Source organism: Oppia nitens, unplaced genomic scaffold, assembly GCF_028296485.1.
Source record: "Oppia nitens isolate AA-2021 unplaced genomic scaffold, nextdenovo-longstitch-racon4-pilon3 scaffold6_pilon_pilon_pilon, whole genome shotgun sequence".
NCBI lineage: Eukaryota > Metazoa > Arthropoda > Arachnida > Sarcoptiformes > Oppiidae > Oppia > Oppia nitens.
In genome coordinates this window covers 2,485,306-2,500,941 of record NW_026533250.1, presented here as the reverse complement: position 1 = coordinate 2,500,941, position 15,636 = coordinate 2,485,306, and the positions used below count along the sequence as shown (strand labels likewise).

General features: G+C 25.6%; 1 protein-coding gene across 6 annotated transcripts in view; it reads left to right on the top strand.

Moving 5' to 3' along the window:
* Nucleotides 1–12,655, top strand: part of LOC128962118 (zinc finger homeobox protein 4-like) — a 64,256-nt gene extending 51,601 nt beyond the window's left edge. For all 6 annotated transcript variants that reach the window (XM_054308463.1, XM_054308464.1, XM_054308462.1 and 3 more), the window contains one exon: nt 12,164–12,655. In XM_054308463.1, the coding sequence (XP_054164438.1) occupies nt 12,164–12,402 (239 nt within the window). In that variant the 3' untranslated portion in view covers nt 12,403–12,655. The remainder of the gene's footprint in view (nt 1–12,163) is intronic.
* The last annotated feature ends 2,981 nt before the right edge of the window (nt 12,656–15,636 follow it).

Genomic DNA, 15,636 nt, shown 5'->3' with positions numbered 1-15,636 from the left:
GTTTTTTATGTTATTTTATTGCTATTATTTTGAGACATCACTACTATTACTATCAAAGATCTATTTTATTTACATATAGTGATGAGGATTTTCGTGAAATTTTTATATATAAATAAACTTTCATTTCAATATTTATATGCATTTAAGAAAATTTATTTTTATTAAAATACTATATATTTATACCCTAATTATAACATAAATACACACATATATATTCTGGTATAAAAGTTTCTTTTAATTAAATTATTAAATTTGATTTTATCAAAAAAATTATTAGATTTTTTTTTTATAAAATAGTAACTATTATAATAAAACCACATCTATTAGAGTTAATTATCAATAAATATGTTATTATTTGAATAAATAACTTATTTACCATTTTTATAAAAATATAAATACAAACAAAATAAAGCTTAAGTTTAAAGTAAAATATTATAAAATAATTGCAAACATCACTACATATATTGATTTCTAAAAGAAATGCTTCACTAGTTTTGTCTTTTTTTCTTTTCTTACTATAATATAAATAATAATATACTTAGAGATGAGTGACTGTATTGACTGTATTGACTGTATTTAATGAGTGAACGATACTATCACTTGTTTCATATTAATAATAACAATAACATTGGAGGTCATCATAAAAAAATTGTCTAAAAATTTATCAAAATATAGACTAATTTTGTTAAATGTCTCAAACAAATCAACTTTCATTTAATAGCCACAAAACATGGCAAACTAGAGATCTTTTATTATTTAATCAGAAAATATAATAAATATCTTAAAATAATAATCAATTCTTTTGTTGTTAACTTCAGAGTCAATTCAATGAACACTTTAGTAAAGTTCAAGAAATTGTAGTTTTTATTGTATATATGATTATAAGACACCTATTTCTTTGTTTGATATATTATTTTTTCGTAAGTTTTTATTTTGTTTTGTCAATAAGTTGTAACAAATCATTGTATTGCAAACACTGATAGCTGAGGAAAAATTCCCACAAATCAGAGTTACCTGAGCTAACTCTCTATCCCTCCTTTCCCTCTCAATATTATAAAGCAACTAATGATTCTTATATTATGCAATAAATAAATGTTCAAAAACCTGTCAATATATAAAAAGTGTAGTATAAATGAATACCCTTAATATGACCGATACCCCTAACTTATATGTGTGTATTTTTTTGCTGTCCATTTCATTGGTAGTTTTGAGATGCAATTTATACATACATATGTATATGAATCTCATAATAAGCCCACCCCCACTCTTAAAGTCAATAACCGCCCGGAAATAAAGCACATTAACAGTCTATAATAATGACTATTTGACTATTTTTTAAAATTTTTGGTTTATTTATTTATATAAGATTATATACGCTATACAATTGCTTGACTAATGCAATCTTGATTGCTATAATAGTTAATGTTTGATTGTCCTGATATTATTATTATTATTATTACTGCAAAACACAATATTATATTGCATATGTATTAGCTTTTATACATTACATTATAACTTATATTCTCATCAAAAAACTATATTTAAACTAATATTATTTATAGCCATTTATGATGAGATACCGCACTCATGACTTTAAACATTAACAGTATTTTTTGTTCTCCAAAATTATATATAAATTTATTTACATTTTGGTTTATTTTTATTATTATTATTTTTCTTGAAAATTAGATATGTAATAATGTTTTAATGTTTTTAAAAACTTTGGAACCAAAAATTAAAGTTAACGTTATATATAGTATTATTAGTTGTGACTTAATTGAAGTTTTATTAGCTTAACATTTAATGTGATATTATATTAAGATTATTAACTTATATTTTAAATCTATATTAGTTAGAAAAATAGTAAGAAAGCTATTGGCCTTTATTTTCAGTGATATAAACTTTGATAAATTAAAATCATGTTTTTTGAGATAAATATTTAATTTGAATTGATTAGTGCTCTCTGTTATTGGCCAATGGGTAGAGTGTTATTGCAATCAAACCAACACATAATATTAAGATATATATATATAAGTAATTAGATTTAATATATAAATAATACAATTAGCATACGTTTAGAGCAATTATTAGATTTTGATATGATTTGAATGGGATGTATGGTATGTATGTAATCAAAGAAAAGTGGTCTTCTCTCAGAACATAGTCATACATACATACATACTGTACATACTTGTGCCCAACATAGCCATACAAGTGTGCACTTGCAAAGTGAGACATAACTATGTGCTCTAATATCTCGTTTATGGCATCACTACTAACTTTCACTCTCTTTACTATTTTATTGTATCACTAAATGCAATACTAAAAGCTTAGCAATGACTTCAATACAAGTAGTGCTGTAATGTTATGAGAGTATGTGTTTGTCTTAAAAAGCAAACAACACTGACATTACTAAAGAGTAGAGCCGTTATATTACTATTAGACGTGAGGCCTAACATTGCCTAACAAACGACTTATCAAATGTTTGAGGTCAGGGCGAGGCGTCGCCATCCCATCACTAGAAGCCTTAAACTCAATTATACCCTCACTATTGCTATATAGCTGACTAGTGACTGCCAGTGCTGGCGGTGCTGCCAGTGGTCACTCAGTCTAATCATAAACCGAGGAAAGAGACAAATAGTAATACATAGTAGTAGTAGTAGTAGTGTGTGATAGTAGTGCTGGTCTTTTATCATTTATATTATTTTCTGGTAATCTGTGTCTGTATGGCAGCAATCCCTGGTTAACCATCCGAACGCCACTTGTTATGTTAAATTGGATCGCCCATTGCCTACCAGTGCCTCCAAAAACATAACAGTATTGCTATCAAACGTATCGCTCCCCACCCACTATTGCCACACATTATTTGTAATGCCATCACTTTTATTGCCATTTGTGAGCACTAGTCAACAGAATGAGAGAAAAAAAAGTCGACAAAAGAAAAGTCACCAAAATTTATATCTTTGTTACACTTGTCTCATGAATTAAGTTATATTCAATACGACTAATCGAAAGCAAACTAACAAATAAAACATTATTTTCGTTAAACACTTTTAGTCAAACAAAAAAAAATGCTTTCCTTTCTTCTCTAAACTTAAGTAGCGTTCAGTCATTCAGTCATTATGGAAATGGCCTCACATTTAACAGTCATTCATAAGTTTTTTTTGCAATAACAGTACTGAAAAAACATGACTAACTTTTTGTGTAAATATTATATTTCGAAATATAGTATATATAAATTTTTCGTAAATCTTTTTTTTGCATTTTATGTTTGTATGAGCTTTAGTGACAATAAATCATACGATTAATTATATGATATATCAATGATATACAATTGCAATATCTTAGTAAACATTACAAACCCATTATTTATATGACTTGTTTGCAATAGTTTTGTTTTATCAATATTTGAGATTTCATTTTATTAAATTTAGATATATATTATATATACAGTATTTTTCTAATTTATATGATTATTATGCGTTCATTTGAATCATTATGTGGGGACAAGTCATAGCACTTGTGTATCTCATTTGTCTGAATATATTCGTGATATATGCTTAATATGTTAGGATCTATAGCCCCCACCAATGATGACTATCCCTCTATCTTGTTATGTCTCTTAATGACGAAAAACTCAATACTTTCACATATTTTCTATGGCATACATACCGTACTCTCGACGGCCGATATTTTCACTAATTGGACTCTCAAAGGCTTCACTAAAATACTAAACTGTAGCTTAGTTTTTGTCATACAATTGTATGCATTAATGCATTTTATGTACGACAGACATAATTGTCAACTAAAACTAAAGTCTGAGTTATTTTTTTGTTGATTAAATTAAATTATAATTTATAAATAAAATATACAGAGTTTTGAACTATTAAAATAAATTAAATTTTTAAAGAAATAAAATTAAAGCAAAAATGTTGTTTAAAATCACTTACTATTTGCTATCTCCATCTCTATGTAAAAACTATTTCTAAAGATTTCTCTAAAGATATTACTTTTTATTATTTTTTATATTATTATTATTACTATTACTATTAGAAATCACTATTGAATTGATTCGTTCATTCAATCATTCATTCATTAGGAGCCGTTTTCTTGTATTGAATTTATTTTGTGATAAATTATTATTTAGGCGACCGATTGTCACTCTTTACAAAACATTAGCCAAATATCTATTCAATTAATCATATAATAGATACTATATATATATATAATAAACTAATATTATAATATATTGTACATACAATATATATACTTATACAGTACCTTACATTGAAAAGAAATGATATTTTGTGTACATATTTTAGTGTGTAATGAATTTTTAAACTGTGATATTAATGCATATTATAAACGTGTGTTTGCGTTGAAAAAAATCCGATCGCAAACTTAGAGTGAATATCGATCCCTAGATTTTTTATACACAGTTTATATATACACTGACTTCATAATGCATTTTGCTTTTACTAAGTATGACTATATGCGCATAAAAATCAATAAATGACTGCAAAGCTTATGTATTTGACCATTCATTATAACATTACATAAGAAAAATGCATTCATTTATATTGTTATCCAGTTTTTTACATATATATTATATTTGTTATATAAACGCCTAGAAATTAATAATTGTTTTTCAACGACAAAGAAAAAATGCTTTCAAAATAAATGCAATTATTATTTATTATTATTTTTTGACTACATTTTTTACAAAAGTATAGTTTATTATTATTATTGTGATTACATTAATTGCAATTCAGATTGAATGACGACATCCATAGCAATCCATAATTTGTCTGTTTTTAATAATATTATGCTTTTTATAGTATACTATAATCTATAACTTATGCTAAGAGACCGGTAGTCATTATAAGTTATTAAAGTTTTGCTCCTATTGTTCAAATTGCCTCACAATATATATACACATAAATATATAGATATTATATTTGTTAGCTTTTCGATCACTAAAAGTATAGACATATTCTTGAAATCATATAAGTTATACACACGATTGAAACGACTGATAGGCGCCAAACAAATTACTGCCACTAATTCTGAGCCAATGTGTTGGCTACAGACATGAAGACATGATTGGCATAATTATCATCAATGAGTTCTTTGCCGAATCAACTTTAAAATTACACATTTCTATCTGTTTTTCCATCCATCCATCCATCCGTCTCTCTCTCTCTCTCTCTCTCTCTCTCTCTCTCTCTCTCTCTCTCTCTGTCTGTCTGTCTGTCTGTCTGTCTGTCTGTCTGTCTGTCTGTCTGTCTGTTTGTCTGTCTGTCTATAAAAAACATGTAATACTTGTATATTAATAATAATACTTCAATAGTGAAAAAAAACTAAGAATTAGTTTTGGTTTTAGTGAAACTCTCTTATATGTTATGTTAGACTGTGTTGTAGTAAATAGTATTTTAGTAGCAGTTGTTATAGTTATAGTAGTAATACTATTACGAGTTGTATATTTGTTATTTGTATTTCATATCTTTATAAAATAGAAATAACTTATATATAGAAGTTATATAATAAGTAATATAAAGACAAGTGTATTATAAATACAGCAATAGCTTTATGTTTAGCTTGTTTTTTGTCTACCGTTTGCCTATTCATTTAAATCTGATTTATCCAATCTATCCCTTCAATCTTTTCCCCATTTCTATCATATATTTCCACTAAATATTCCATTTTTCCGGAGAGAGAGAGAGAGAGAGAGAGAGAGAGAGAGAGAGAAAGAGAGAGTTTATTAAAAGTATATTTTGCTTTTGACAAAAAAGCATAAATTGCATACATTTGCAAATATGTTATGTTTTATACCAATAATAGTGTCGACTAAACTGCAAACTCCCATCTCTCTCATGCAATACATATGTCCTGTTCTGTCAATTCAAACAACCGGCAGATGATTTCATTGTTATTCACACCATTGATGAGATAATACAATCCATCCAATAGTGTACTCGTTTTTAATGCTAAACAAAGAGACTGTTTATCAATATATATACTTTAATTTTTAGGACAAAAATAGAGTCAAAAATTTAAAATTTAATAATTTAAAATTTCATTAAAAAGTACAATATTTGTATACATATAAACATTTGTATTATTAATAAATAAAAATCAATAATTTATATGATATAATAATTTTTATTATACCATACGTGCAGAAGATATACATATATATTATTTCTTTTAATTTACAGACTCTGATATCGCTTAGAGAAATAGCTTTAGGCTATTAAGCAATTAAAAGTCAAGATATTGTATAAAAGATCCGGTTTCTTGATTTAAAAAATATTTTTATGAATATTAAAATTACAATAACTTTAGTTTTTTATAGTCTCGACAAATAATAATCATAATAATCATTTTGATTATATATTATTGATAGTTGAGATTTGATGTGAATATACTTTTAAAACAGTATTGCAAGTGATGTGATGTTTAGCAAAAGCAATGTACAAGAAAATCGATGGTTATATATATAAGAGAGAGAAAGAGATAGAGAGTAAAAGATAGACATTAAAATTGCATTTAAATTCAATCTAAAATAAAAAAATAAAGTATTGATAATAATAAAGGTTTAGTGAAATGTGATGATTGTGTGAAATGAATCATTTGGTGGCAGTCATAGTCATGTTTGCCAATAGTATACTACATAAGCATATTTACGATGAATCCATTGTGAATATTGGGTAGAAATTGTAATAAAAAAGTGATTGCAAGTGATTGCACTAATAGTTTTGGGTAGACTATGAATTGGCCGTATAGTCGATACACTATTGGATTGTTTACAGATTGTTATGTTATGTTAAGGTATATCTAAATGTATAGTAAAGTATGACTTTTCGTAAACATTAAGAGCACAACCATTGCATCCATGATTAAGAGTCGTTTCACACAATAATATCAAAATTATTTTTCTGTATCCATGACTACCAGATGTGGATACCAGAGTAATGGCAAAAATGAATGAATGAGAAGCTCAGCCATTAAAACAGTGACGGAAAGTTAGTCAGAGCTCAATGCAAGTAAGTGTGGGGATAGACATCCAGCTTCAGTAATGTTGACTCGTGGGGGAGACTAATGCATGAATTGAGACCGAGGGGTGAGAGTCATGCAAGAAGTGAGTGTCAGTGAGGGATGAGGAGAGAGAAAGAGAGAAAAGGACAGAGAAAGAGAAAGAGAGAAACTGAGGGATGAGATGATGTGATGAGGAGTACAACCAATATATATATGAGAAGCGCTGCATATCTGTACATATATTGTCAGTAAGTCTAGTGAAGCATATCTGCCAATAGAATAAAGAAAATTAAGCGAAAATAAATGCAACCAAAGAAATAACTTTCAATGAAAACAAACCAAAGAATATCACAATTATAGATATGACGGACAGTCAGTTCACTCACATACAAGTCCTTACAGCCAACCAAACCAAACAATAGTTTTCACATACTCTCCAACTCTCTATTATAATAATTATATTGTGAACAAAAACCAATGTTATTACTGACAAAGAAATACATATATTTTTCATTTAATCGATATTCTAGTGTTTACTTGATTTCAATTAACTATAAAGTCAGGCATAATATCGAAAGTCACGAATCCATGTCTAAGGACTGTATGACTATCTTATAGTACTTTTCACTCATCAATACCACTAAATTCAATCTCTTTCTTCTCTTTCAACAAATACTTTAACTTATAATTAATTGAATAGAAATTTAAGTAATATTTACAGTAATATTATGTTTGCCATCAAAAATAATTTGCATAATATTTATATTAAAAACAATGAGTTTATCTCTCCAAACAAACTATTTAACTAAATGTAGCTATAATTTATATTTTTGTTTAAACAATAAAAATTTAAATATTTATTGTGACCTAAGATTTTTAAAAATGTTGCAAACGTTTAATCAATGAAATAATAATAATAGTCATGAGTGAGATATATATATATATAATAATTTWAAAAAACAAATCAAAACTATCACGACTGCAATAAACTATAGGTATAATAGTTTAAATAAAAACTCATTTGTGTAATAAATGTGTAAATTGTTTTGTCGGCTAATACCTGAAATTCTATACGTTATATCAATATTAAAATAACTAATATATGATGAGATTTTTTAAATAATTAAATTGCATTATTTTTTTGTTTTTATCAAAAAAACTACTAAATTAAATGACACATAGAGTCGAGTATTTAATAAAAATATTTATTTTATACAAATTATTTGTTGCATCAAAAATCCATATATTGTAAAAACATTTTTGAATAAAAATAATGATAAGCATATATTTTTATAATATATTATTTAACGCTTTTTATGCAAACAATTATATAGTAATACTGTATTATAGATGCAAAAATAACAACAACCTATTAAAATATTTTGAATGCAATTTAGATGCCATACAGTATTAAAAATTTTTGTTATTAAATAAAAATTTTTAAAATAAACATTTTGCAAACTATAGTTGTTATGTAATTTAAATTTGAATGAGAAAAATAATTATTATTTTTTCAAAAACATGTTAAACAACTAATTAATAGTCAAATAAGTTCCCAATAGGATATTATTATTATCAGTAAATTGCCAAAAAAAATCATGTTATTTTTGCGGTATTAGATAATTACAACAATATTTGCGTTATGAAAATCATTTGTTTATTTATTTCTCGTGTGGTGCGGCTTTATGTCTCATCAATATATATGAATATTATATATAGTTAATACAGTATATCCACAATATTAATATAAACACAAATATATTTTTGTTTAAAAGTAATTTTCCCATCATTTTTGTTTCGATGAAAAAAATTCCAATGAAATTATAAAATGTTTTTTAAAATGAAAAAAATTCCTTATAATTAAAATACATGAAGAGATATGTTTATATCCCGACAGCTCTCTCTCTCTCTCTCTCTCTCTCTCTCTCTCTCTCTCTTGGTTTGGTGTCTATCCCCTGGCGCTGTATGTCTCGAGAATATTGACATGACTTGCATTTTATTATTATTATCCATAGTATTTGTGAAGTGCATATAACATCCCTCTCATAGACATAAACTTTTGGCCGTAATTATAAATTATCGCATGAAAGACAAACGCAATGGTGTCTGTACTGGTAGGCAGTGGTGGTAATAGTGGTAGATATGCACACTATGTATATGTTATAAAAGTAGTGCTAAAATGAGATGAGAGACGAGCATATAATAGCAATATCCTAATCATAATAAGGCTGTAATGCCTTAGCAAACAACATATTATACTAAATGCTGAGTTCATTGCGTTGCCGACGCTAACCATCATTGCCTGTGATGTGCCGTTTTGGTCGTAATTAAAGTGCCATTAATTAATTACATTATATAACATCATAATCATTAATGGCTTAAACACTCAACTCATTTATGCAATAAAGCCTACTTTGCCTTCCCATCCCTTTATTTTTCGCTTACAAAACAAACTCTCGTTATATTTATATTTTTCTTTAGTTATGACATTAATAACTAAAAAATAATTATTACTAAATACGCTATTTATATAACAAAAAATACCACAAATTGTGACATAAAATCCCAACCCATCGTTGTATTGTCTGAATAAAAATAGAGATTTTGACCAACAGTTCAGTTCAATATATAGTTTTAAGAAAACTTTTTTTGTATAAAATTTTCTATTTTAGTTGTCGGGTCTCATCCTTTCCGCTCCATTGAAAACAACAAAAAATAGTTTTCTCGTTAAAAATGTTATTTCTTTTATTATTCTCTGTCTTCAATGTCTTCAATGTCCAGTTAAAGAGTTTTTAAAAAATATTTTTTTGTTTAGTTTATATATATATATATCTATAAATTATACCTATAAAAAATCAATGGGACTGTCTGTTGACTTGAGTTTAGTCTCATGTGGCAGAAAGGGAGAGAAAGAAATAAAGAGAGAGAGAGAGAGAGAGAGAGAGAGAGAGAGAGATTTAAAAAAAAGATAGAGAAAATACAAATGAAACAAAAATGTGTTAGTATTGAGTATTGGATGGACTTTATAATAGAGTATGTAATCGACAGCTTTGGCAAAGATATTGCTCTATGAATGCAATACTCCTATGTATTTGACAATACAATACAATGTTCACTACTATTAATAATGTATATGCAATACCAGTTCATTGATAATACAATTTTTAAGTTTAACTGTTTTTATTTTTAAAAATAACAATATATAATAATCTTTTTACTGAGGAGTAAAAACTAAAATTAAAAAATTACTGACATTTATTCACTGGTTTTCCAATGGATTTATTAAAAACAAACAAAGAAAATATTATTTTATAGATTTTTTTTCTTATTTTAAAGAAAACTATTATATATATATATTATATGGATATTAATGGTTTTTAAGAGTAAAAGTGTATGATTTGACTGAGGCCTGTGTTTATCACATTTCAAATTAAATGACTTGTCATGCAATTCAAACAATTTTTTCGTTTTGATATTAAAGTACTACTCCCACACCCATAGATTTATATTGATTTCAATTTATCAGTCCATCATTTTTTCAAATTAAAAAATATAATTTCAATTTTTACTTTTTATACATCATTTATATGTTAAGAATAATGAACTTCAAACATAACATTTAATAACTAATATATATTTTAATGACATGACGTAAATGCCTGTCCACTGCCATAAGGAACCGACAGCTTTTAAGTTTAACAAATCTTATACATTAGATTATAAATATTTTTATAAAATATTTTAATATATGACATAAATAAATGAAATATCCTTTAAGATATATTTGTGAGAGTGATATGAGATCTTTTATAAAATAAATTTAAATGCTATAATCCTTGCGCTCTCGTCAGTGATAACGCCTCTCTCACTCTCTTAATCCCTATAATAGTACGGCTCTGAACAGGATTTCAAATGTTATTCAATACATATAAAAAAGCAAAATTAAAACAAACTAAGAAGTGGCGCCCCCTCTGACCTCTTGATATTGTGTGTACAATGATATTGGATGGGATCAGATAGCAGTGATAGTCGTGTGTTGTTCTCTATCTTTTCAATAATAAGTCTAGTGTTATGTGATGGTTGTCGACCCCCTATTTGGCGCCGACCAAGTAATCGTTTGACGAGCCAACTCACTATTAGATGTTGTTATTACTGTAATTACATCTCAGTTTCGGATCGTCTCTCTCTCTCTCTCTCTCTCTCTCTCTCTCTCTCTCTCTCTCACTCACTCACTCACTCACTCACTCACTCACTCACTCACTCACTCACTAACTTACACTCTCTCACTGCATCCACACTCTATTGCTCCATACAATTGTTGTGAAATGAAAGGCCAGCAAAACAGAGAAAATCAGGTGCTTTGCCACTCATACCCATTGAGACCCCCTCTCCTCCCATCTCTTGTTAAAATTCTTTTATATCCTCATTCAAGACTAACTTTCTTGTTATGAAATACAGTGTTTGATATAAAAAAGTATTTATATGTAATGTAATGCAACTTCACTTATATTGTAAGTAAATGTGAGAGAATGAGACCAACTTTTTCATTACAAACTCTGATTCCCCGATATTTTTCAAAGTGTTTGCTTCAAAACTAGTAATTATAAGGGAAATAAACTTTCCATTTGATGTTATGTAGAATTTTTGGCACTACTTGTAAAGTATTTATATTATTATTATTATTATTACATTACTATTATTATTATTATTATCAAAACACTAGAAATAAATAAGTATTTATTTTTTGTTAGAAATGGCATCATTTGTGGCAAAGCATTAACTGAGAGATTCATTCTTAAGATTAGAAAATTATTTTATTTTACAATTTTAAACGTAATGTAAATTTAATTGAATTATGACTCGAAAAGGTGTTGCAAATAGTAGTTTAATTCCTGCTGTTTGTTGAATACACTCTTAAAAATATTTTTTTATTTTATCAAATTTATAGTTATAACAAATTTAATTTTTATTAAACATATAACTCTTTTTTCAGATAACAGTATAGCTTAAGTAATGCTATATTTGTTATCTTGTATTGTATTTTATGTATGTTGTATGTGCTTATAATTAACAAATAAAAAAGATATAATATCTTACTAAAAAATATTAATTTTTATAATTATAGAAATGTGTAAATCGAGTGGCAATATGAATAACCAGACCGGTGTCCACACTTCGGCATCAAATGTCATCACAACAAATGGTGTCACAATGGGATCATCTAATGAACAACAGGTTAACAATTTCCAAGACATGTCATCTATGTATATGAATGGCAACGATGCAAATATCATTAATTATTTAACAAAAAATATGAACAATAATGGCATTCAATTTACAAACTTTAGTGATAACACTTATTGAAAGCAATAATTAAGATTTAATGAGAAAACAAGTTTTGTCACATTTGACTATTTAAAGCAAATTCAATTGATTGCTGCAAATGATTTGTTTAATTGATTGACTCATTAATGTATTCATTGTATTTGTATTTGTAATGTTTTATTGAGTAAAGTAAGGGCTGGGATATATTGCAGGCAATCGTTTGATTAGATAAATGTTTGCATCAATTATTTCTGACTAATCACTCACAAACACTAAACTATTAATTGTTTGTGTGTTGTGTTGTTGTGTTTCTCTAATTATATACAATAAAAAACATTTGTTTATATATTATTAATTATTTAACTAAACATTTGCGCAAAACGTGTAGAGAATTGTATCAAAAGCGCTGAAACAAAAATAATTAGGAGTTTTCTGATTACACTTAAAGAAAATGTATATCAGGTTTGGGCCAAAATTTTGGGAAAACTTCGGGAATAAATCTAACTAAACAATTAACTAAAAAGTGATTTTTATCATTCAATGACTTCTATTATAATATAATAGATCTAAAATTGATTGCTATTTTTCAATAAAATTAATTAACAATACTTTAATTGTTTGGAATAACTAATTATATATTTTTATTATTCCAAACATTATTAAAAATACCTTTAAAAATTAATATGTTCCTAAAGTTGAGGTATATTACAATATATATATTGTTGCGGGTCATATAAAAAATATATTAATTAATTAATTGTAAAAATTGCAATCAATTTTGTTTTATTACAAACAATGGGTAACTCAATCAAAGTTATTCAAAACAAAAACATATTAAACAAACATAATATATCGATATTGTTATTGCGGAACAAACAAAATAATAAAATATCAAAAAAACCTCAACTTTTCTTCACTAAATTAAATGATTAAAACAAAGATTTTAATTTCCAACTATTTATTAAAAAAAACTAAAACTAAGCAAAACTATTAACTATTATTAAAATATATACTTAGATAACTATAACTATTGACAGGTAAATGTCAGACAAGTTCCTGATTTTTTTATTACTCGAATATTTAATTATATATATATATTAAAAAATATATACCATATTAGATAACTGATAAAACATAATGCTCTAAATATATATAAATTAATATTTAAATTAATAGGACTACAAAAAAAACCAAAGTTCCCTATAAGTAATATAACATTTTTTGAATGAGATTTTTCCACTACAAATTACAATAAACCCTAAAACACAATTAATTGTGTGATTAAATTATTTATTATATAAATTAATTAGTGGTTATTTAATTTGTTTTGTACTGAAAATTATTATAACTAATATTTCTAATATTTTTGTTAATAATCTATCATATTTACAAATTGTTTGAAAACTTTTTTCTTTGATCACATAAAACATACCACAACAACATAACATTGCTATTTCATTGATGATAATTATAATAATTGTAAATGTCGTTGGTGTCCATCAAGTATTTTTAGTTGTTTTAATTTAATAATTATTATTAGAGATGAAAACCGCCAAAATAATGTTTTTGTAATGAACAAAAAATGATAATGATAATTATATTATAATAAAAAAAAGTTTTAATGTTTTAGACATATTACATATACAACACATTAAACTAAATTACTATAAATGATACCATCAATACAGACAGATATAAACTTTTACATTTAATATAAAAAAATCATTGTATTATTTATATATTATAGACAAAAAATTATTATACATATGAAAAACAGCATTCCTTTAATGATTTAGTTATTTAATGAAAAGATAAATTATTATCATCACTATTATTATTATTATATAATTGATTGTATAATTAAATATTTATAATTATTATAATACTCGCTCTAAAGCCATATTAGTTATTGTAAAGCACATATGTATGGATAGGTAGGTCACCTGTGCCAATTGTACCGGTATCATTGTAGACACAGGTAGATCACATGTACAATGTATGTGCTGTTATATACTTGATTTGGCAGATGAGACGGGTCTTCCAGTTCCTATTGATGATGAGATGATACGAGAAGTCCGATTGATATTGAAATTTATGATACAAATTAATAATAAATTGTTTTTAAAAAAGCAAAGCAAACTATTTAAATATTATTGACTATTAGCTGAGATTAATTAAATTAACTAATTATCAATTTTTCCCATTAATTACTATTTATTATTATTATTAAAACTCCGGTGCTTTGATTAACGCAATTTGTTAATTATGTTTGTAAGCTTTAAGTATTTATATCTATTATGAGGTGCATTACAACTCCGATATAAACAAAAATATCTTTTTATTATAAGACATGTTGCGTGCAATATATCGACATTTTTGAACCCTTTTATATTGGAGTTAAAACAACAACAAAATTATTATATATTTTTTGTTTTTTATTTTCTTCATCATTTGGTTCTTCTTTTCGTTTCTTTTTTATTATGTTTTCCGTTTATTTTTACCATTTTATATGTCTATATTATCTTATACTACATATATGTATAAAGAGTAATACAGTACTACAACAACAAAAAACGAGACAAATGTTATAAAATTTATTATTATTTATATGAGTTTATTATTATTGTGTAGAAATTAAGATTACAATTGATATTTGTTTAAAATAATTTTACAAAAAAATTATATAATATATTTAAAGAGTAGAAATATTATTGTAAAACTAGGAGATCATGATATAAGGAGTTATTGTATCGGTATTATACACATAAATTATCATGAACATTTTAAAAATATAATACACAATTAACAATAAAAATACTCATTAGTTGTGCTTCGATATTATTTTTCAATTGTTATTTTTTTGTTAACTATTTTAATATTTTTCAAACATTTATCGATAATAATTTTAAAGTTTTTTCAGAAAAAAATATTAAATAATTTTTTAAAAGTATAATTTATTTTTAAAACCAACAAGAAATTCCACTTTATTGAACATTGTGTTATAAATTTATTTTAATTAACAAAAATTGTAAAAAATCACAAACAACAACATGTTTGCAGTATTTAACATCAAAACAAACAAAAAACACATAAACTATATGTAATGAGTGGTCCAGTCGTTGACATTATTATCTGTCTCTCGATTTTCTACCTCAGAGTGTATTTATTGTAATAATATTATGATAACTAATAAGTTATATAAAAATGAAAAACAAACCAAACAATACAAATAATAAAAACAAACAAATTCTGCACTTTTATTATACATTAAAA